The 23496-nt window shown below is 35.8% G+C and overlaps 1 protein-coding gene across 12 annotated transcripts in view; it reads right to left on the minus strand.

Moving 5' to 3' along the window:
- The window catches only part of LOC110401027 (pleckstrin homology domain-containing family A member 7-like), a 147153-nt gene that overhangs the window by 18317 nt on the left and 105340 nt on the right, over positions 1 to 23496 (minus strand). For all 12 annotated transcript variants that reach the window (XM_021401597.1, XM_021401595.1, XM_021401594.1 and 9 more), the window contains 8 exons: positions 21880 to 22365; positions 16147 to 16666; positions 13976 to 14062; positions 11635 to 11688; positions 6078 to 6146; positions 5828 to 5908; positions 4958 to 5107; positions 3127 to 3228 (listed from right to left, as the gene is read on the minus strand). In XM_021401597.1, coding sequence (XP_021257272.1) covers positions 3127 to 3228; positions 4958 to 5107; positions 5828 to 5908; positions 6078 to 6146; positions 11635 to 11688; positions 13976 to 14062; positions 16147 to 16666; positions 21880 to 22365 — 1549 coding nt within the window. The remainder of the gene's footprint in view (positions 1 to 3126; positions 3229 to 4957; positions 5108 to 5827; positions 5909 to 6077; positions 6147 to 11634; positions 11689 to 13975; positions 14063 to 16146; positions 16667 to 21879; positions 22366 to 23496) is intronic.

The raw sequence follows: 23496 nt of genomic DNA on the forward strand, positions 1-23496 counted from the left end.
GCTTTAGGATGCTAAGGTATCATTACAAAACTTCTCTTTGCAGATTTAGAGGAAATGTCCAATATTAAAAAGAAGAAATATATGGCAATTTTATAGCATTATTCATGGAGACGGCAAACAGCCTTTAATGAATTAAATATAAAACCAGAAATAACTCAGAAGAGATGATAAACTTAATTTCTTTTTATACTTGGATGGTTAGGCCTACTGGATATGGTGTGCTCTTCAGTCTCAACTTGTATCCTATTTGTTCTACTGATTCTTCTCAGCAGGCAAGAATGAAAAGCTGTATCCACAGTCTGGAATCTGCCTTTGTGTATCTTGTAGCTCGAGGCCATGGCTACTGAAGCCATCGCTTCAGACATGTGTTCATTGCAATCATCATAAATAGCTGTTTCCATCTGAGGTTTAAGGTGTGTGGCTTTTTTTTGGTTGTTTTTTTCCCCCCACAGGTTATAAGCAATCTTGTTAATTTACAGTAATCCATTATTTTTCCTAAGGAATCAATGTCTTATTACTCTTCCTTCAAAAAACTGCCATTAATAAAAAAATTAATAATATTGCGGCAGAAGGTAGTGCAACACTGTAGTAAAGAATTGTTTACAAACTCCTTAAGAACCCTAGGAATCTATCACTTGCCAGGAGCTGCAAAATAACTACTAATTAATCCCATAAACTTGAAAGAGAAAAACTTTAGTAAAAGCTCGTACACCTCATAAAAATAGAGAAAGCATATCAATTGCTTTCTACTTTCTGTCTTAGCTCAGAAAATATGTTCAGTCAAGTTATAGATCAGCAAACAGGATGCCAAGAACACACACATTTAAATGATGGAGAACGTTATTTGCCTGTAGTAAACTCACTCCATGGATGGGACATCTTGAAAGATTGTCAGAACACAAACTATAAATTTGCACATTTCATTACATTTTTCTGAGATTAATCATACTACAAGGAACCAAATGATGGATTTACAATGATTAAGTCTCAAGACTGGTTAAAAATCCCCACGTACAAAAAAAATCCTGCTTCTGAAATCACTCAGAAACTGTATGATCAGTGATATACACAAACCACAAGATCTTTTAATATTATTTCTTCCCATTACTTAAATCTTGATGTGAAGAGAATATTTTAAACAAAAAAAAATGAAGTAGATCTAAAATATAAACAACTTAATTCATTTTTAAATTATGAAAGCCAGGACTGCTGTTTACCAAAGGATATAAAAATACTTTTTGGCAAGCGTGAAAAGTTAGTTTGGAGAGATAAATCAATTTCTCTAAATTCCTTCACAGAGAAACATAATTTAGAATTATTTTACAAAACAAGAGCAGAAACACTTACCAACAGGTTATCACTTAAAAAATACTTCTACGTTAATTTCAGCATGACCTGATCCCCCCCCGACTCTTAAACAAGAGACAACAAAGCTACACTCTTAAAAGTAAGATTTACTTTGAACAAGCTACTTGAACTATTTAGTTTTTAATCTGTTAATTAATGCTATATGGCAACACGCATCTGCAACTTTTTAGAATTTTTAGTAATATTTAATGAAGAATGTATTTTTTTTCAGTATCACGTGTATTTATTTAATGCTATTGCAAAATGCTAGATAAATAATCTTGTGCCTATAAACACTTAGGTAGCGATCCAAAGTCTAATGATAATAGGTACTTATAATGAAACTTCTCTGAAGGAATATGATTTTAAGAATATTCACTACTTCCTGGGAAAATCAGTTTCTCTTAATATCTCCAAAATAGATATTCAGAAACAGACACATACATTAGAGTGTGTGTGTGTATATATATATCAGTATACACACATGAAAGGCATATTATGCATAGGTATGTTTAGGCATACGCTTGACATGTGATGTTTATTACATTAAATTAACATTTGTTCTGTGTAAACCATCTGCCCATCTATGTGTACTGCTAAATCACATGCCACACAGACAGTATTTTAAGCAAGTTCAGTACACAACTGAAAACTATTTATTAAAGTATTTTGTTCAAGCACGTTCCGTGTAGACTTAAAAATCCCCTTTATTAATCAAATCAACTTCATACAGACTTGATTTTTATTCTAAAATACCCCTGGGATGTTTTGGAGGAATGTATTTTACAGCTGAGCTCAAATAAGTGATACTCTGGCTCTAGAAACTGAATACACACAGACAACAAAACAAACAAAAACATTACCAAATTTAAAAGTGGCTGAAAATGGAATTTGAAGATTGATACATCTAGGAAGGTTTAACAGATCTTGTTTTGATACAAGAAGTTTAGCCATTAATAGTGAAAACAAGAATACTAACCTCTGATCTGATGTTTGTTGCAAATATGTAAATTAAAAATGTTAACAAGTTGAGTTTTTTGCTCCAAAATATTTGGAAAAGTATGCTAAGATTTCAGCCAATTAAATACATTGGCTTTGTTCCTTGTGTTTTGTTTTTTAAAATTAAGCTGTTGTGCTTAGACACAGGAAAAATAACCTGGACTATATTCCTGGCTCTAAGAATAAAATCATCAGTTATAAGCAGGTATGCAGAATTAATCTCATATGCCACATCCAGTTCAGCAAACAGAATAGCTTAGCTTCAAGCAAAGCTTCTTTGTAAGATTCAAAACTGAATAATTGATTTAAAACTGAGATGCTGTTAAACACTTATTCCACTTCACAAAACAATCTGCAGAGATAAATCTTCCATAAATAGAAGAACATGACAAAGAGCAAGTAATGACAATAACAAGCCAGCGACTGATGTTCTTAAAAATGGATAAAGAATCCAACGTCAGATCAAATAAATGTATGACTAAGAAGTCCTACATAGTCTTATAAATTAAATACGTTATCAATGTCAAGATGTCAGCATGTAATAAAAACATAATAAAATAATGACAAATTTGCATAGACAACTTATAAGAAACTATTAGACATGCTGGAAGATAGCTAGTTACTGCACAGCTATGCTGCTAAGATTTCTGAACTTTGCAAACTAAGACGTGACAGCTGAATACAATGCAAAAATTACAGAGAATCTCTCTTATGAGAGAGAGCTTTCAAGTTCAGAGATAATCTTCTCACAAGTAAACCAGTGCCTGGAAACAGACCCACCTGAGATACCAATGAACTATTCATCTGTTCCTGTAAGGCTTTTTTCAGCTGGCTCACGTCGTTTTCTAGTTTCAGATATTCTTTCCAGGCATTTTCCATTTCCTAATAACAAAGATAATACTCTAGCACAATTATGATCAATCAGGATATCGCTAGCAATTCTCTAATTGAGCAATTGAGTGTTTTTCAGACGGACTTTTTCCTTTATAAAGAGAAGCAAAAAAGTATGTTTTGTGGCCTGTATTTATATATATATACACACAGCTTCTAACTTGAAGATACACTTCAAAATGCTTTATTGCTTGCAAGATTACATCAAGAATCCCTAGTTAAGAAATTCAGACACAAAACCGTTTCTTAAGCTTAAAACTGCTGTTTAACAGTTTAATTGTGTATGGTTTTATGTACTACTCCAGTTCTACTTCCTTTCTACCTTCCTGCTCTACTTAAAACAAGTTCATAATTCAACAGGCACCTAAACCAGAAATGATATTATAAGACACAACATAGGATATTCTTTTAAAGTTCTGCTTGCAGTGTTGCAATGTCATTGTAAGCAAACAAGCAGACACCTGGAAAATAAGGCTATCCAATCATTTTTATGTTACTTAAGAGTATTTCCAGCACCCATGGCACCACAGTATGCTTTCTGACCCACAACTGTGAAAATTCAAGTTTGTGTAAAGAGTGATGGAGTAGGTTTCTTTTCCTCTGAAGTTTGGAAAAGAGATAACTTGGGAGTTGGGCAGTAGTAGTACTGGAGGCCTAGGAAACCATGAGAGGAATGGACAGATTGGATAATGACTGGCAGTTCCCCACCCTCGTATATGAACAAGGGTCTATCACATGAAACAAGTGCGAGTCGGCTCAAAACAAATAAAGTGGCTGTTCACACAGTGGGGAACAGATCTACTATGCAAATACCTTGTCAAATAACAGAATTTAACAGGGAAGTGGACTTGGAAATTAGATATACTGAGGATTACTAAATAGACATAAAATAATGATCTCGGGAATTTTTTGATCAGAAAATAGAAGCTGGATTGATTATCATAGAAAATACCACCCATCTCCAACCCTTACTCTTCCCAAAACACATGCTTATGCCCACTGCTGCAGCCCGAACACTGAATGAGAAGAAGCCTTGGACTGGGCCAGTGCAGCCATTCTCACAATGACTTGCTACTTGCCAGATTAAATTTGAACAGCTTTAGCAGACAACTTGTATTTTCTACCGGCAGAAAACATTGTACATATACATTTAAATACTACTGGCATCATAATGTTCAGATCTTATTACAGAAAAGGTGTTCAAGCAATTCTAATAGCAGTTTTATGAAGAGCAGATCCCGTTTTCATTGAGAGGTAAGATTAATACAGTGAGCACACAACACCCAGGCTTATATTATTCTTTCATTGCCAATTCCTACAAATGTTTTTATTTAAGAAAAATGCAACATTAAATTGCATTTGAACTTTTATTAAGTCATAAGAGTAATGGTAAATTTTGACTTAAGTACAAACAGATTTACCCAATCCCTTTTCCCTTGGAAAAATACCATAGATGCATATTTATATCTGCATTGCGAAAAGGATTAGCTGAAAGATTTGCACTTTAAGCCCTATATATGAGACAAAACTATTAAATGAAATTCTGAGCTTTTGGAGGGTGTGCATTGAAGAAGAAAGATGGAGAGGTTGCTCATACACTTTTTTTTTCTGATGTACTATCCTGCACAAAAACAGTTCACAATAGGATTAAGGAAAAGTACAGCTTTACTACAATTGGCATCTTGACTATTGTTTCTTCAAAACAACCTAAAATACGTACTGTTGAAACTTTGGATATTTCAGCCCGAATATGTATAAGATCTTCTTGCAAAAGTCTTTGCTGGTAAGAAATTTTTTCTGCATGCTGTGGTTGGTCTTTGTACTGTTCCATCTGCCTGTGTAACACCTCCAAAACAGACTCCAGTTGATCCTAAAAGAGAAGCAGACAACAGTAAGCTTACAGCATTGATGGCAAACTTAATAAACAAATTTATCTGTGTGAATGTAAAAGCTGTCTGCGTCCCCAGTGTTTCCTCTAAGCCCCTAGGTTAGGATTGGCCTGCTACTGTGGAGACTAGGATGTAAATGAAAAGCTGCGAGAGCCTTAATAAATCACTTAAAACACAGCATTAACAGTTTATTTATAGACAACTTCTCATTCATGGCTATAGTTAAAGTAGCCATGTGAGGGATTAAAACACTACCTAAACACTAAGTAGGCCTGATACGTTCAGTCAGAAGTAAGTAACAGTTGAGGCATTTTTGCACAACAGCTCTCTGAAGGATATACTTGGATGGCACTTCCATTGCAGAATGCATTTTTTTCTGAACCACCTGGCCTTAGACTCTTTGACAGCTATAGCTCATTGTCAGGGAAGCAGATAAAGATACACACATGCAAGGGAAGATGAGGAAACACTTTAGGTATTGTTTAATAAGATTAATTGTGTATGGTTTTAAAACACTGATTTTCAAAAACGTTTTCTAAAAGTAGGTATTCAACCTTAACATAAAAAAAATATTTTCCAAATAAAAGTTTATGTACATTTTCAAATAAATGTATTACAAAGCAAGCAGCATCCAGCAATTTGAATTTATTTGCAATTCCATATAAGTATTTTTAATTTTATTAAAATCTTTTTACTCTTACTTTATTTTCCTTAAGAGCTCTTATTTTGTCCTCCAAATCCTGCAGAATTCTGTCCTGCTCACAGAAAACGCTCAGCTTGACCTGAAAATAAAACCATATTGGCGTATGTACCATCAGATTTTTTAGAAGAAGAAGAAAAATCTCCTCTAGCAATATTTTATCCCAAAGAGCATAATCAATGCAAACAATTAACAGTACAACAAATGGCCAAAACAGCGCCCAGGTTTCTGAAGTGGTAGTTGATACTTACATCGATATCACTTTCTGCAACCTTGACGGGTTTAGTACTGCGTTCTTTTAGCGTGTCACGCCCCGTCACCTACGAGGAACAGGTTTGAAAGATCTGAGAAACCTGCTGCAAACTAAAATTTAACTACGTTTCAGCAGTGAAAACAAAAGCTTTGTTAAATATTCAAGTTTAACAATGAAGATCAATAAGAAATAAAGTTTTGGAAACAAGTCTCTTAAAAGTGCATTTATCTTCTCAAAAACGTAATCAGAAAAGATTATTAGTTATACTATGCTATTTAACAACTCCTAGAGTAGCTTAAAACTGTACAAAATAGCATAATCCCATTTGTCTATGGTTACAAATGTTTTGTTCCTGCAAAACCTAACAGTTTTATTTCTTTGCTTTTAATAACTTTCTCAAGCCCAAGAGGACTTAAACAGTACTTTTAGAACGTGTGATTGCAAGAATAACAGCATTAATCGATGACTAAAACACCTTTCTGGCACCTATTTCATTCAACAAAGGACAGTCTCTTACATAGCACAGAATGAATTTTATTAAAGACAGAGTGCTATAAAAGTGCAGGGTGGAATTTAAATGTCATTAATCTATTTTGATATGTTTATAGCATTCCTAATTCCACAAATCACTGTTTCCATATTCCATTTCTCGTGAGAAGGTTATCTCCTCACATAACTTAGTTTTTAAATTGATACAGAGAGAGTACTATATTACAACTCTGGCCTCCCAGAAAGCCTAAAATGAAGACGTGTCTATCCCTTCAACTGCTTATATTTGACACTTTTGATGAATAAACAAGGCTAAGAGAACGGTCATATAGTACGGCTCGTGAATGTTTTAAAAGCCTTAAAATCAAGACTAAATATTACTCACTTAGAATATTTTTTTAAGATCCATTAAACCAAGTACTATCCTACCAAAGAAACACCTGGTATTGAGAAGTACAGTACTCAAATACACGCAAGAATATAAGAAGAAAAGTTCACCTAATTATTGAATTGAATTGTATTGAATAACATAAAAGCTAAATTTATTTTTTGTTGTTTGAAGTGGTAGGGATATTAGTAGTCTTTGTTGTTGTTTTGGTTGGTGTGGTTCTGTTTGTTTGTTTTACTTTTTTTAGTGGAACAGCAGTTTGCTATTTGCTGACTGTCAGTCTATGGATTTAAGCAATGCAATTTCCTTATTAACAGGATCACGCTAGTTTTCTTAAAGTAATTCATTTTTACTGCAAGTGGAAATCAATCTTTGATACAACTTCCTTTCTCAATACACACGCTATATGAGTATTTTCAGATAAACTACATTTAAGACAGAAGATTACAATAATTGTTGATGCTTAACGTCTCCTCTCCTCTGACTGCAGGCTCCATTAACACACTTACTGTGGGATTTCATGCGGAGAAAGTTACCCATCTGTTACTTCCCCACTCCAAAATCAAAAAGCATTTCATTGCCTCTCAAAAGTTATGTTTCGATTTTCAAATATTTTCAACTGTAAATATGTTTAAGAAAAATCCTGTCTTTCAAAGGTACTAATGGGATTATTTAAGTGCTAAATCCTGTGCATAATAGTAAGAAATAGTTACATATAGGCAGAAATGTCAGCATGTCCAAGTAATAACTTACATATTTTATTACCCGGCAACTATCAGAATGCAAAAGCCTTTTTCAAAGCAACAAAATTAACACAAAAACACACTCTATCGGTTTTGAAGACTTTTAAAATTACGTAATCACAGCTATATAGATTTTAGTAATTTTCAAGCAGTGAGTATGAGAACATAATGAAGATTCAGCATGCTTTCACACTTTCAAAATTACACATAGGACTTGCTGCTTGACACAATCATTTTCATGATAAGAATGAAACCAAAAACTGAGGTCAGCCATAACTTCACATACAGACTCCAAAAGGCGGTGGGGGAAAAAAGAAGAAAAAGAAAGAAAAAAAAAATCTTACAGAAAGTTCTACTGTTTGCTATAAGACACCTGCAAAAGCCAGACCGTGTAAACATCAACTGCTATTTTAAAAAGCAATGGGATGAATGCATTTTGGATGCAAGCAGTCTTACATGTATACTGGAAAGTAACCCCTGTGCTGAGTTCTTCAGCACTTTGTAAATCATGTTGATCAGAGGTCCATTATTTTCTATCTGTTTTAAACACAAGTTTGAACAATAGCTTGTTATAGATGTAAAGATTGAAGAAACAAAACCTTAGCACACAAAACTCCATGAGCAGCAGCAATCTCACGCTCTTCTCTCACACAGATCCTCAAGGTTTAGAATCAACAGATCCTCCCATTATGGAAACTATAATTAGATACCTATCTACGTTGTTATTTTCAGTAGTTTGTTCATCCAACCATAAGACTTCTTTTGTTTTTCACTTTCACAAAGCACACTTACCAACACACAGCACAATCACAGTTTAACACGTGCCGGGGATATTTTGCAAGACATTTTCTGTCATGTAATACATAACTCTTGCACCAAGAGCTCTATGCTGATAACTTTAGCAACCTGGTCAAATCCTTTGTGAATGAAGCCACCAGAATCACACTCACACTTACCATTACTCCCATAAGAAACACCTGCATGAAGCATTTCCTTAGATACCTGTGTGGCACAACCTTGTACTAGCAACCTCTTCCAACTGCAGTACAAACAAAATGGCTTCATGCATGACTGCAGAAGAATGAAGCGGTACAAGTGCTGAACAACTGGAGAGGGACCCAGATTTGCTTAGACTGGTTGCACGACATATACTTAGTAGCATAAACTTTGCACTTCAGCAGGCCTTACTCATTCATGTTTTGTGTAAGTCTCTCAGGAATGTCAGTAAACTATTCGGAAGTGCAACCACTGTCCAGAAACCCTTTAGCCTGATTGAACTTTAGTTCGTTGTCTTGGAAAGTGAAAAGTCTTTCCCCATTTGTGTTTCACCTTTGTTTGCAACATCATCTCAGAGACTTGCGGGGAAAGAATCTTCATTTCACTTGCTATTTCTGCTCTTCTAATACAAGGTCACACCTTTCCCCTTTCATTTAGGGGATTAAAAAATAAATAAATAAATTGATAACACACACCTGTGGAAATCCCTTTGCAGAAAAGGCATGGTTGTGCTGTAGCACAAAGACACAACATCTCTTTCATGAGTGAAAAAGAATAGAATGTCCTGGCATTTTTTTAATGTCAGAAATAGTTTGCTTGCAGGAGGAAAATCCTGAAATTGATTAATATTTGTAAAGTATATTTATTTCATTTATACCACTCTTATGACAAAGCACTATAATGTTGAACAATAACATCTTAGTATTACCATCAAAATATTTCTTAGATAATATTTTTCAGCTTTTAAACTGTAATAAAAAATAGACTAGCAAAGTAGGATAAGACTTAGGTTTCTCTGGGGACAAAACGTCTGGCTTACGAAAATTACTAAATGCCTTGTAAGCAGTTATTGCAACCTGTTTTAATACTGTGGCATGAATTATGCAGTTAATTAAATGTTTAATTGCTACTCCATGTTGAAATGTTATATTTCAAAACATCTTGGAAAAAATATCTTCAGAGATAATGAAGTCAAAATGCTTAGCCCTATTTGAAATTGTTTATTCAGAGTAGATCTAACTCCAAACCCAGTGAAGTCAAAAGAGATATTTGAAATACAGGACATTATATCTAAGCCTTCAGTGTCTCCAATGAAAGGCACCCTGTATACAAATCATGAATTCACAATATTCCACTGTTACCAAATCAATTTGTAATTTGCTTTGCTTCATTGATATTAGCTTTCCTCATACTGTGAATCCAATAATTTATACTTAGTAGCAAAGCACAAATTCAACGAAAACAAAGACACCTACTCAAATTTCACAAGATCATTTTGATCTCTCAGCACCCTGATCTGAATTTATAATTTCAAACCATTATTGAAAGAAGGTTATTCTTCTAAGCTTGAAGATACCTGAGAAAAAAAATAGTCACCTTGAAAAATTTTATCATTCTTATGGAACCTCACTTGACACTTTGACTGTCAAGATGTGTCAAAAGGAAACTCAAAGTAATATCAAGTGTCTTCTTGCAGAAAGAGCAGGTTGCCCCCATACATTTTTCTTTCTGGTTGTTTTTGGTAGGCACAAGGGGAGCTCTCAGGGGGCCAAGAAACTCTTCATACCTTCGCTGCAACAAGTCAAACTGGATGGAATCCACTAAAAAGTAAAAAACCCATCCTATTAATTTCTATAAGCACATAACATTTTCAAGTACTTACAACATGGTCACTTGTAACAGTGAAAGTCGTTCTTTTAGAATGGACAGAATACTGTATTTAATCTCTCAAATTGTAGGACCTTCTAAATGGAAATGTCATACAACTCAGCCAAAGGCTTGGGATGCAGTTACATTTGGCACAGCCAAGAACACACCAAGAACAAGGCCTGAAGTGAAACATGTCCAACTGATTTTAAATGTGTATGTTAGTGATTATAACAATTTATATATATGATCGTTTAGTCTACACACACCACATATATTATGTAATATACATATAATGTCTGTAGTGCTCATATTTTCCATTGATATATTTGGTTGTATATTCAGCCATGCAAGCATCAGATGGAATTGAAGTTGCCATACTAGCGGTTCCGACAGCTCATTAGTGGCACATATGCAAAGCCTCTTGGCATCAGTGATCACTACAGACAAACAAGGATAATAAGGTGTCAAACTTCACCTTTATTTTCAAAAACACCATGATTTGTGTATGATAAGACATGCTACACAGCACGGAAAGTGGTAGACTGCCTTATTAAGCTATATCATTGATTACGCAGTTTGATTTTTTCCTTCAAATACCTGGTATCAACAAGTCTAGATTTGCTTTTGAATTGCCAACTATCAGGTGTACAAAATACAGAAGTAATTTAGTTTAGTCAGTCATTCTGACGCTGAAGACCATATTATATTTTTATTTTATCTTTAGGAAATATCACAGACTATTACACAGGCAGATTATCCATACGCATGGATGAATATATAGATCTGAAATCGCTTAGCCGTAATAATACGAAAACAATTAAAGCTGCCAATTAATCACCACATTTTCACAAAAAAATGTATTATAAATACAGTTTATTATAAAAACAAGAGAAAAGTCAGCTCATGTAGATTTAAAGGGGAAAAGCTGAACTGAAAGAATATCCTCTTCTAACTTAGAGGATTTGACTTCATATTCGTGCTAATGTGACAGCAAAAACATTTTGAAGCAGTTTTTAATCTGGTTTCTTTTAAATCCACAAAATACCATCCATCTGAAGTATCAGTAATACAAGTTCTAACTACAAACCAAAGCACCTACATTATCTGAGTTTACATGCCAGTTCTATAGCCACTACTATAAGCACACACTATTTTAAGCACAATGATGGCAAAAACCACAGTTTCATTCTCTGAAAGAAAAGCAATTCCAAAAACTGCAGATGCAAAGATGAGACACAAAAGAGTGCTAGGTTATAAAATAACGGAAGTAAACTTTTATAAAAGCTTACCTTCAGATCTAAATACTCCAAATCCTTTTTCAACTGGATATAAGTGTCATCAGCCTTAGGTAAGTACGTGGAAAAAAAAATACAATATATTTGAAGGTTTGAAAAATAACTTTAAAATACTTATATTGGCTATATAAAGAAAATGATGAAAAAGTAAACAAAATAACAGAGTAGGAAGTACATCAAAAGCACTTTTGCTCCACCAGCATATTGCTACTTACAGCTGAAAAATGGGCAAAATATTTCCTGAGAACTTTACTACCTCATGTCCACTCTGACCAGATAGACTTGGTTTTTACACCGCTAATGGGATGCACAACTATCCAAACAATACGTTCTCAAATATTTTTTTCAAGACCAATTTCTGCTGACTACCCCTTCATTGAAAAGGTTATGGGGCTGGCCTTCAGCACAACATATCTCTAGGAGAAGTCTTCCACCTAACTGAATGTCACATAAATAGAAGCCTGGATATAAACATCATTAGAACACTTTTTGATCAGATTTCACACACATTTTCAGACAAGCATTCCTTCATTTAAGAAAGGCAAGAAATAAGCCTCATGAATAAAGTGAGTAAGATCTCACTTATGTGATTGGAGAATCCATTTCACTTTTTAAGTGATAGCACTCAACTTGATCTCTCTTTTTCAGTGGCTCACCCCTAACTGTTGTCAGCTTAGTCACACAAGTGCAAGCAACAAGTAATACCTTCCTTACAATCACTTCAAGAAAAGCATACACAGAAGTCATTTGAAAGTTATTTCTTTTTTCATAAGAGGTATTTGTGATACAGAAAAAAGTAAAACTTAACTGTTGCAAATGGACTTGGTAAGTAGCCAAAGTTCCCATAATTTTTTCTCAAATTCTAAATAATTTTCTATTCTGGGTTCATTAAAAATCAGACTAAAAGAAAAATACAACTGTACTTTTCTCAAGCTTGAGCCAATGAGACTGTGTATTTAAAAAAGAAAAGAAAACCCTTGCTGCCATAAAATCAATACACTACACCTACATTTCTTCAGAGGTGTTCACCTAAATTCTTGTCCAAGTACCTTTTAAATCTGACTGAGGACTTGACTAGAAAGTATGCCCATTTTTAAGGAGAAGTCCTTATTATTATAGACCATCTTAGTGCAATTGTTCTGTAGGTGAGGTAAGTAAGGAAAGTAAACTATTCCAAATTAAAAAAAAGAAAAAGCCTCGAATTTTAGGTCAATATAAAGCCTCCATCAGTTACAAAAAGAGTCACCATGTTTTATTCCTATTTTTGAGGCTCTAACATAGACCAAAGCGCTCTTCGAGAACATTTGTTTCATCCCACATTTACGTTTCATACATCAGTGCAATCAAGAGCACTGTTCATGGTTCAAGGTGCCGACAAATGTTTATGAGCTAATGTTCACCTGCAGAACTGATACAGTTACAAGATCGTATGAATGTACAAACTGGCTGATGCATTTCAACTTGCAGGTGAGGCAGCATATGGTACAGGGAGCCAATCTCACCATGAAAGCAGCACAAAGAAATGGTTTTGCTTTCGAATGAGCATATCTAATCTTGTAACACACATTTCTGAAAATGCAGCATTTTCAGAAATAGGGTAAAGAGGAAGTATACATAACACTTTGAAACATAAGCACTGATATTCTGTGGCTTAAAATGCTTATTTCTGACAGCAAGTAGAGTAGCAAAGAAAAACCGCAAATGACCTGGGAATTGTAGAATACCAAAGAATGGGCAAGAAAGCACAGACTCAAGCATGCCACTGACGAAGCGTTTGCAGAGTCACAAGATGTCATACGGTACAGATGAACCAAGCAGCAGCTGACCTGATAGGTGGAATTAGTTGGCAAGTGCTGCAGTAATTGTGCGATTGTGTAATTTCGTATACTAGCCAACTTAGCCTGATGTCTCCTTAATCGAATGAGAAGCAATGTTAGCTCTTCAGGCTGCAGGTATTTAGACACATTGTAAAGAGGAAATTAGCAGTCTTCAGGAAGAGTAACTGTAATTATGTTTTTCACCTCAGTGCCCAGAAAGCAGTTACTTGACACGATAAAGCAATTACTTCATTAACTCTGCATTTGGTCAAATAAACATACCAGAAGTTGAATCCTGTAATAATAATAGCTCACTCCTGTTTCAAGATGCAAATAAGAGCAAAAGCTCTACAGGCTTTATTATTCCTACACGCTACTTAAGTTCAAGTTTCACACTGAAGTTATTTATGTTTTAACTAACGAGAAAAACTCAAAAACTATGGAATGAGCAGGATTTTAGAACTTAGCTACAATAAAGCAATGACACAAAAGGCAAATAAATTGCTCCTTCAACTTACCGACTTGCCATGCAAACTTGGTGCGCTCACGGTATGGGTCATGTAGCCCATAGCTGGCATCGAGCGTCGATCAATGTGAGTTGAGCTCTGTAAGAAGCCCCAAGCAGAATTATAAGGATCAACTCAAGCGAGAGGTATGCTGTACTTGAAGGAATGTTCAGAAGATATGCACCTCTGCTAAAAATTTTCTGTTTGAATTCAAGCCATGCTTAGATCATGGGCCAGCCAGATCCCAGATCCTCCGATAATTACGCAGAACTTATAAATGAATAAATACAACAAATTTAGAACCTGTCATGCTGGACAGAGCAGCGGATTCTGGCAGCTCAAGAAGCTTCAGAATTATGTGCAAAGCTGTTTTCACCAAGTAAAAAAAAATTCATAAAATTTCACACACACACACGTAATGTCTCCCAAAGAAAGGCTGCTTGGCTTAACACCTTAAAATAACAGGCTTGTACGCCACACAGTAACAACTGTGAATGTCCTCCTTTAGCCATGGAACAGTTCACCACCACTAAGACACTCACAGGAGTGACATCTTGTGGCAAGGGGTCTCATTAATACCAGGCTGTATTAAGTAATTACATTTGATCTGTCTCTTTCTGCTTATAGTATAAGAAGCCACTTCATATCCATTCTTCTATTTTTCCATTAAGTCCAAGCTCTTTTGGCTTTCTTAAAGGCAGACCAAACATCTGACGATTTATTTTTATTCCTGTCTGAAATTCACTGAATGCTGCTTTGTTCTGCCTTTTTTTTTTCTTTTTCTTTTTTTTTTTTTTAAACATGCAACTGGGTGGCATTAAATAAAGTGCTCCAGGGAGGGGGAGTATCACAAAATTCTGTAGATATATACATTTAAATGTAAAAGGATGCTGTGTGCTTACATACAAGAACACAAACATCTTTCTCATGAAACCTCTACAGACAAATCTTAAACGAAAATTTTGTTTTCATATATGGTTTCATAAAAAAAAAAAATCAATGTGACATGAAAAGGGTTTTATTTTATGAGTAAAACCTATGCAGCTACATCACACAGGAAGGAAAAAGACTACTACACATTCCCTCATAGGGGATGTAATGCTGGTTCAATTTCAGTGTAGAGAAATTGATGTCTGTTATAACATAATCAGGAAATAAAAAATATAATAATTTTCAGTGCTGCACATCACCAGACTGCTTCACCCCCCGACTCAGAATTCTAAATCTAAAGATGCTGAAAAACATCTGACAGCTACACAGCATATACTAGGAAAAATCTGCCATGCATGATGAAGTTGGCACACAACCAAAATTCACGGTCCTGAACTCACGCTGAGCTTGTGAATGTACAAGACTTTCTTGGCAAATACTCTCCCCACCAGAGCTCACATTTGAGGTTAAAGAGTTGGCTGAATGCAGAGGCTTTTACTTCCACTTATTCCAGTGTAAGTCCTACCAAGGCAAGTTCTACACTGATTTAATCCTTAATTTCCCTAGTTTCCTCAGGCAAGGAGAGCCACATGGAGTACTGAGTGAGAAAGCCTCTGTCATCTCTGGAGAAGAGGTCAGAAAAGTGTCTACAATCAACAACACTGAAATTCTGCAGAAGGTTAAAATCTGAGAGCAACACTACCCAGTTGTAGTTAGTCCAGTGCTATCAACTCTCCAAAGCACGTGAACTACCAAACACATGAAAAAAATATGATGCTTTTAGCCATAACTAAAAACTGGGTCAGCTGTATGACCATCTACTAGCAAAAGGTTAAGAGAAAGTAGACATGGCAAACACTTAAAACCACGACCATAAGTATATAATCAAAGATGTGTTCATCTTGCTGTCTTTTATACTGTTCTCTATGCTATCCATTAAAACACTACAATCTGTATATTTCGTATATATATATATATGTATACACATGTATCTCCCAGGTTTAGAATGAAAATGTTCCAAATCAATATGATTAGTCACCAATTTGCCTTTCCAAACACACAAAAAATTAAGGAATCCAAGATAACTACGAAGATATGAGTTTTAGAAAAAAATTGTTCAGTGCATTAACTCTCACAGCTTGCAAGATCTTTCATATACACGGCAGGATGCAACAAAAATTACTAAATTAAACAATCAATATATGACACTACATGAAAAATAGCTTGAAATTATTGTTATACTACATACAAACCTTTAGAGCATTACTTCGAATCTTCCTGGGTGATCCAGCGAAAGGACTGTCTATAGTCTGTCTCTCGTCAGATGGTTTAACTGTAAGCCTTTCTGCAGGAGTGTGCGGTCTCCTCGGGAGAAAGCTTTTTGGAGGTCCAGGTGGAGGAATATCAGATGGAGAGGGTGGAACAGATATTGATCGTGGAACATCCAATGAGCTTTTTGACTTACCCCGATCAATAAAGTCCGAAGAGCCTACATAAAGCGGGGCAGTGGGGCTGCCATGCTTAAATTGCTGTCTCTGCTGCCACTCATAAAGCTGCCAAACAGTTCCGTCCTTATTTGCTTTCCTCTCCTCCTGGGACATCTTCAAGTGGCTAACACGATCTTGTGCATACTTGTAGTCACTCGGCAAATTGCGATTTAGTGGTGGTGGTGAGCTCCCTGAAGGCTGCCTGGTATTCTTTGGCAAAGTGTGATAGTTCTCAGAAAAAGGTGGATTGGGACCCTGACGTGTAAGAGTCAGATCAGAAGCAAGGCTGTGAAGGGGGGGGGAAAGAGTAAAACTTTAGCATATGAGTAGGAATGGATGATAAAAAAAAAATTAAGTACAGTAAAAGAAAAACAAAATAAACCCTAGGATGACATTAGCTACAGAACTCCAAATACAGAATTCCTTCACAAAGAATTTACAGAAACATTAATAAGTTAATGAAAACTACCCTGCACAAAAACATTACACTGTATTCATGCATGGATGCAAATAGTATAAAGAGAGGCTTTTAATTGGGTCTGACCTAGAATGACCTAGTAGAGATAATCATAAGGGACAGCTGCATTATCTTTACTTAGACCAAAATGAGTGTCAAAACATGAAGGAAGGAATTACTGTTAGTATAAAAGAGAAAGTTCGCAAATTAAAGTATGTATTTTTTCCGAAAGCCTCTTCACCACCAGGTGGTGCAATCTGCGAACAGCAAATACACGCTGGTTGCAAACAATTACCTTCAAGTGCAGGAGGAAATCTCACTCATCACAGAATGAGTGTCTTAACACATTTTTTGCTTTGTTAACATGAACAAAAATTAAGAACGAGCTCCAAGTTCCCAGGTCTGTATGATTTACTTTCATCTGACCAAAAGCTATCGGTTCTACTATTTTAGGCAACAAAACTCACTGACAAACTAAAATGTAAACAGACACGCTACATCTCGCTTTTAGTACTTAAGTCATAATGCTCCCAAAACTCTAGAAATCAACTCTATATCCACCAAGAGATTTAAGACAGAATTGGAAAAAAACAGTTTTGACAAAATGTACTTAGCTCCCTCTCCTACTTTGAAGTCAAAATGTTTCCATAGCCTCATGCATAGGAAGCTGCTTGCCTAATTCCTCATTCTAACACTAAACATCTATGAGTTTTCTTCCTGCAGTCACTCATTTATTGCTTTAGCATTCCCAAACAGGACACCATTCTGCTAGATTTGCCACAGAGTAATAATACAAACAAAACCAAACAAAATCACTCAAAAAAAAAAAAAAAAATCAACCCACAAACAGCAACCAAAAAAAAAAAACAAAAACCCAAACTCAGAGCAGATTCCTCGCTTCGCTCAGTAGGCTTCACTCTCTGCATGAGAATGAGATCTGGTACAGAGGGAACTGCAGGAATTCCATGCCAACAAAAGGGCAGGATGAAAAGGAGCATCTTTGTCCAGCATCCAGGAATAAGAGAAGCATAACTGAAGCAGGAAGAAAAAAGAATTGATATCCGTAACTGTTGCTCAATAGTTGCCTCTGTGTGTTTCTACTTGAAGGATTTGGCATTGCTGGACTGTGTTGAAACACTGCTCTTGAGAGGGTACATATAATTACTTGTGAGAAAGCAGAATAAATGCTCTATATTGCACAGAGGATTACAAATTCATAAAAGTTCTGCTCTCTCACACGTTACCTAGAATTCCAAAATACAGGCAAAACAAGCAGGTAGGGTGGAACAGAGGCAACTCAAAAATCAGCATTTAGCGGTCAAGTAACCTCCTCTGCACTGCTTTGTATATTCCGTGTTGCCAATTCTTTCCACATGAAGATCAAAGCAGTTGTTAAAAATGTATTTTCTCTAGATAGAAATGAGAACTGAGAAATCTTGGAGCAGTGAAGGCTTCAAAAACACATTTGAGACTTTCACGTGGAAAAAAGGGCAGAGGGTCCCCCAGAAGCCAGATGTTCCTATGCTCCAACCTAGTGAAGTCCTCACAAAGCCACCACCAAGTTCTTGTATGTTGCAACCCATCATGTGACATCCATGTGCTGTTATGTTGTAATCAGTCGTAAGAGGGTGAAGTGTTCAGACAAGCAGGAATTATTGTTAGTCAATGAGGCCATCAGGACTAGCAGCTGTAAGAGCAGACGCAGCCTGAAAACAAAGATCCCAAGAGGTTTTTTTGGGGGGAAAAAAACACCTCATTTCTAGGGAAAAAAATATAGTCTGAGAGGAATTAAAAGCTGTTTGGATGAAAGCTGTGTTTCGAGCAGTAGGAAGCGCTGGCATCACGTAATACTTCAGCCATATTATAAAAAAAAGAAGAAAGTTGCACATTGCACAGGGAAAGTCATGCTCCCTTGATGCAAACTGCCTAGAATCAGGCAGGCTGTTATTTCTCACTACATGAAGTAGGTAGGGACAAACCTCCAGCTAAGACAACAAATAGGCTGGAGTCAGGTGGCATCTGTGCTGCACAAGATTTCAGACCATTAGAAATAATCTGTCTTATATAAAAACAAGCACCAAGATGACACACAAATTTCTAGAAAAGGGAAGGAACAGTGTCCCCAAATGACTCAAATTACTCTGTTATGAACTGTGAGCAACAGCTTCTCTCAGAGACCAAAAGTAAAATGAACAAAAGTAGATAATCTTGAGACACTCCCTCTCTCGAATGATAAGGTATAAAGAATCTAAAAGGGAAAGCAGACAGTGAAGAGTGAAAGAAGGGCCTGACGCTATATTACATGATTATTTACCATGGAAGTCATTCAGGATCTGCAGTGGGAAGCAATCACACAGACAGTATTGTAAAAAGCAAAGATAAATGTTCAAAAGAAAACAAATATCATTATTGGAAACACCACGCGCATTCATGAGAATACAGAGAAACTAACAAAGACAAGTAAAGTTTCTTCCTTAACCAACTCAGGAAGGAACACAAAGTTCTGCACAAGAAAATATGTTTGATACTGTATTTGCAAAAAAAGGAAATTCCTCAACATGACTTCACGTTGTTTGGAAATCTTAAGCTTATATTTATCAGATTGTTTTCGTTAGTGCAAATAAATAGTGCATTCACTATGTCTACCCATGCACTGAAATCCAATCAGAGACTAGTAATTACTAGATAGCTGTTGGCTCTGACCTTCAATTACTTAAAACACCTTTCAGGCATCCTTCCAAACTTCATATTTCTCTTGAAAGCTGAGATGAACCTTATTGAAGTAGGTGACAACAGAGAGGGTTTGGATGACTATGCTGGACCACAGTGCATCTAACAGTTAGTTGTCAAGGAGAGATGAATCTCCAAAGTGACTGACAGCTAACATCTGTTAGGTAGCAAACAATTCTGAGTGCTTTATAAAAAGAGGAAGTAAAATAACTATATGAATGATCTAAATATCTATACAAAGAGTGCAATCCCTGCAAATAATTATAGAAACAACTGATGTATTTCTATGAGGCACATAACTAAAAGAACTCTCCCGTCATAATCAGCTTGCTGGCAAACACTGCATCTTTATAAAGGAGAAGAACTGTACTCATTTTGTGTTCAAAAATTCTAAAGGCTTCTGAGTCGTAAGAGGTTCTTTATTTGTAACATTTCAGTAACCATGGAGCAATAAGAAATTAAGTGCTGCACTCATACTAAAAGCAAAATGGAAAGTCAATGAAATGATAGCCTCTATTTTAAATTCCTATATCTTGAAATCAAGAATACATCTGACAACCGTCATACCACTTTTAGACATCAGTTCAGTGCGCTGCAACAACCTCAACAGACACCACTTATAAGACAGAACCATTAATCTCTGGGAAATAACATGCCATTTATTCCAAATGCAAAGAATGTAGAGGCATTTGTGAAGGGAAGAGAAGGAAAACAAGGTCATCTGAGCTAAAACACACCATATATAAAGTTCGTAAGGTAAGAAGAAAATTACTGAAAGACACAAAGCTAGATTTTGGTTACAGCACTGCAGATACTCCCATGAACGCTCACAGCACGCTTGGCAGTGCCAGCTGAGGCAGCTGGTTTTATCAAGGGCAAAGCCTGGCACCTACAGCAGCACCACCGCAGCTCTGTGCCTGGTACACACCTCAAGTCAATTTGCAGGCAAGAGCAGTAGGGGAGAAAACAGCGCTTACTTCGTTATCAGCCAAGTCTGTTCATTGCCTACACTTCTGTTGTGAAAAACAATGATTAAAATTTTATTCAGCACTGGGTGACTAGTTGGGTAGTTTTCTGGATCATTTTAGACTGATACCTCTGTGCGTGTACAGAACAAACACATCAGATCCTTTTTTTTTTTTTTTCCCTTTCCATTGAAGTTACTTTTTTTCAGGAAGCACTGACAAGCCAAACAAAAAACCAAAATGTAAACTGACTAGCGTTCTAGAACAACATTAAATAATACTGAGGAGTATGAAAGCTTCTCTAAGGGTAATCCCAAAGGTAAGAGAGTAGAAGAATGGACTTGAAAACAGAATTAGCAAGCCTTGAATTTCTCACAGGATCTGTGATGACAAATGTTAACCTCAGTAAATATTAAAAACTTCCAAAATGTTTTTTTTTTTGCTCCTAAAATCACATGCTAGTATCTCCTATTGCTCTATATTACAATTAGATTTTAGGAAATATCTAATACAGTAATTCAGTCAGTTACCCATATCTGAAAAAATCCTCACAAGCAGTGCAGAGCCCAGCTGTGCTTCCTGCTACTTGAACCAAGCTGAAATCAGACACATATAACCATCACTTCATTTTTCCAACTGGTACTGCATGATTTGAAAGTAAAGCAATCAAGAGACTTCCAAATTACAAAAGCGCATTCCAGCTCTTGGTACAATTTATGTAATTTTCAGGGACTGAAAAGGGAAAAGAGAATCCTGGAGACCACGGGAGCATCCTAGGATTTCTTTAACTAAATGAACAGAGAGACTTGTCAATATGTGACACACACATTGTGACTACAAATGCACTGATCTGATGTATAGAAGCAAATGGATGTTGGGAAGAGGAGCATAAGAAAAAAAAAAACAGCATTCTTTGTTTTTTTTTTGCTTTTAAGTGGAATGATTATCTATAATTCACCGTGTGTAGACGTTTATGAATAAGAGATAACTGAAGTCTCCAATTCCCTTTCTTATTCCTCTATCTTAGCAAATGTAAAGAAGTTTTAAGTATCAACACCGATTAAAACTTGTGGGTTTTTTTTTTTTAAAGGCACTCTAATCTCACCTTTTCTATTTGCAACACAGTGACAACATTAGAGGAATTTGATTAGCCAATCCTACATTGACTTTCCCATGAGACAAACACCTGAAAAATACATTCTGCGCTACAGAAGAGAAAGTAAGATTTGTTATATATTGTCTCTGTATTGTTCCAGTTTGCAATGAATATATTACAAATGCATATTTTCCTTTATCTTAGGAACACTCTGTTTGGCAGTCTATTTAAAGACAGGGCCTATTACTAACCTTTTTGTATCTCCTTTTTGGACTTTTACCCAGTGCTCCACTTGAGCCATGTTACTTTTTCTTTGAATCTGTTTATCTGGATTTGTTCTGGGAACAAGCCCTCTTTTATATGAGCTGGTACCATTCTGCTCCACTAGGCCAGCACTCATACTTAATGAACTAGGAAGCGTTCCATTCTTCTCAATGGGCAGAGACTGAGCTACTTGGGACCGTGGTGCATTCGTTAAGTCTGGAAATAATGAATCAGCTTCTGTTAACGCATGCTTAGCCTTCCCCTTCTTAGTTTCTAGAGCTTCTTTTCTGTGGATATAACGCTCCTCTTCCTCCTTTTCTCTTCTTATCTCTTCACGCTTATCATACCCGAGCATTTCAGCAGATTTTTGATAACTTTCTTTTTTGTCTGCAATCTCTGCCTTCACACACGCTTTACAGGCATCCACATGATTGACCTGGGGAACAGCTTGCTGATCCACTTTTTCGGTTTCTCTGAAAAGAAAACATATGTTGGTAATGAACACTGCTTAACTGCCAGAAGTTGATGTGGCCTCGTTAATATTTTAGAAAGGATATCTAGAAAAGCACCTTCTCTAGGTTGCTTTGAATTTGACAGATAGATATGGTCAACGAAACTCAAGTTGTTATCTCTGTTAGATGAAAGTTACCTTTGCAAGAATCTTTTATAAGCAGCTGTAAAATAACCGAAAATATTAATACTGTATGCAAAGTGCTCAACTAGTGTAATGCTATGAACAAATAACTATAGAAAAAGAAGTCTTCCTATCCTAGGATGCACTGAAAGCCAAAAAACAAAAACAACTGCCAACTGTGTATTTTGAAGTCAAAGAAGTCTTTCACATATTCATAGATGCCCTAGGGACTAGTAAATTCTGGCAAGAGGACAGATCATCTACATCTGATTCAGTACTATCATTGTCCATGGAATCTACAATTTTGCTATTCCTAAATAAAATAAAATTAAATTAAATCTCCATTTTTCCTAAAACATGCCATTTGTGGTACTTATCTATGATCTAAATATTTTTAAAGTGCCGTACCAGAATTCTTGATATAAAATTTACAATACACTACAAAATGTCTAAGGGTCCAAAAAGCTTTATGCTGCTTTTGACACATAATACATTTCATTTGCAATTTTCTTCATCTCTTTATAGTCATAAACTTCTCTACATGATTCTTCTCTAGCAGTTTAATAGTAGCACTGATCTCTGGGTATCACCTCATTTTCTCTAAACTACGTTCTGTTTCCTTAAAGCTTTATAGAAGGTGGATTCCAAGTAAATGTCACAAAACAATCCTTTTCACCTCACTCTGATTTAGTTTTGCAAAATTAATGGTCTACTAGGAGGGCTCTGAGCAACCTGATCGAGCTGCGGATGTCCCTCTTCACTGCGGGACAGTTGGATTAGGTGACCTTTATAGGTCCCTTTCAACTCTAAAAATTCTATGATTCTGTGATGATTAAGGACACTATCAATACTTCTAATGAGCCAGGCTTCCACAATTTTTCTTTCAATTACTCCTATCCTTATAAAGAACATAAAGAAAAACAAGTAACAGGCCACACATTATTTGAAATTAAAATTAATTTCAGCAAAT

The sequence above is a fragment of the Numida meleagris genome, chromosome 6 (assembly GCF_002078875.1).
Source record: "Numida meleagris isolate 19003 breed g44 Domestic line chromosome 6, NumMel1.0, whole genome shotgun sequence".
NCBI classification, from domain to species: Eukaryota; Metazoa; Chordata; class Aves; order Galliformes; family Numididae; genus Numida; species Numida meleagris.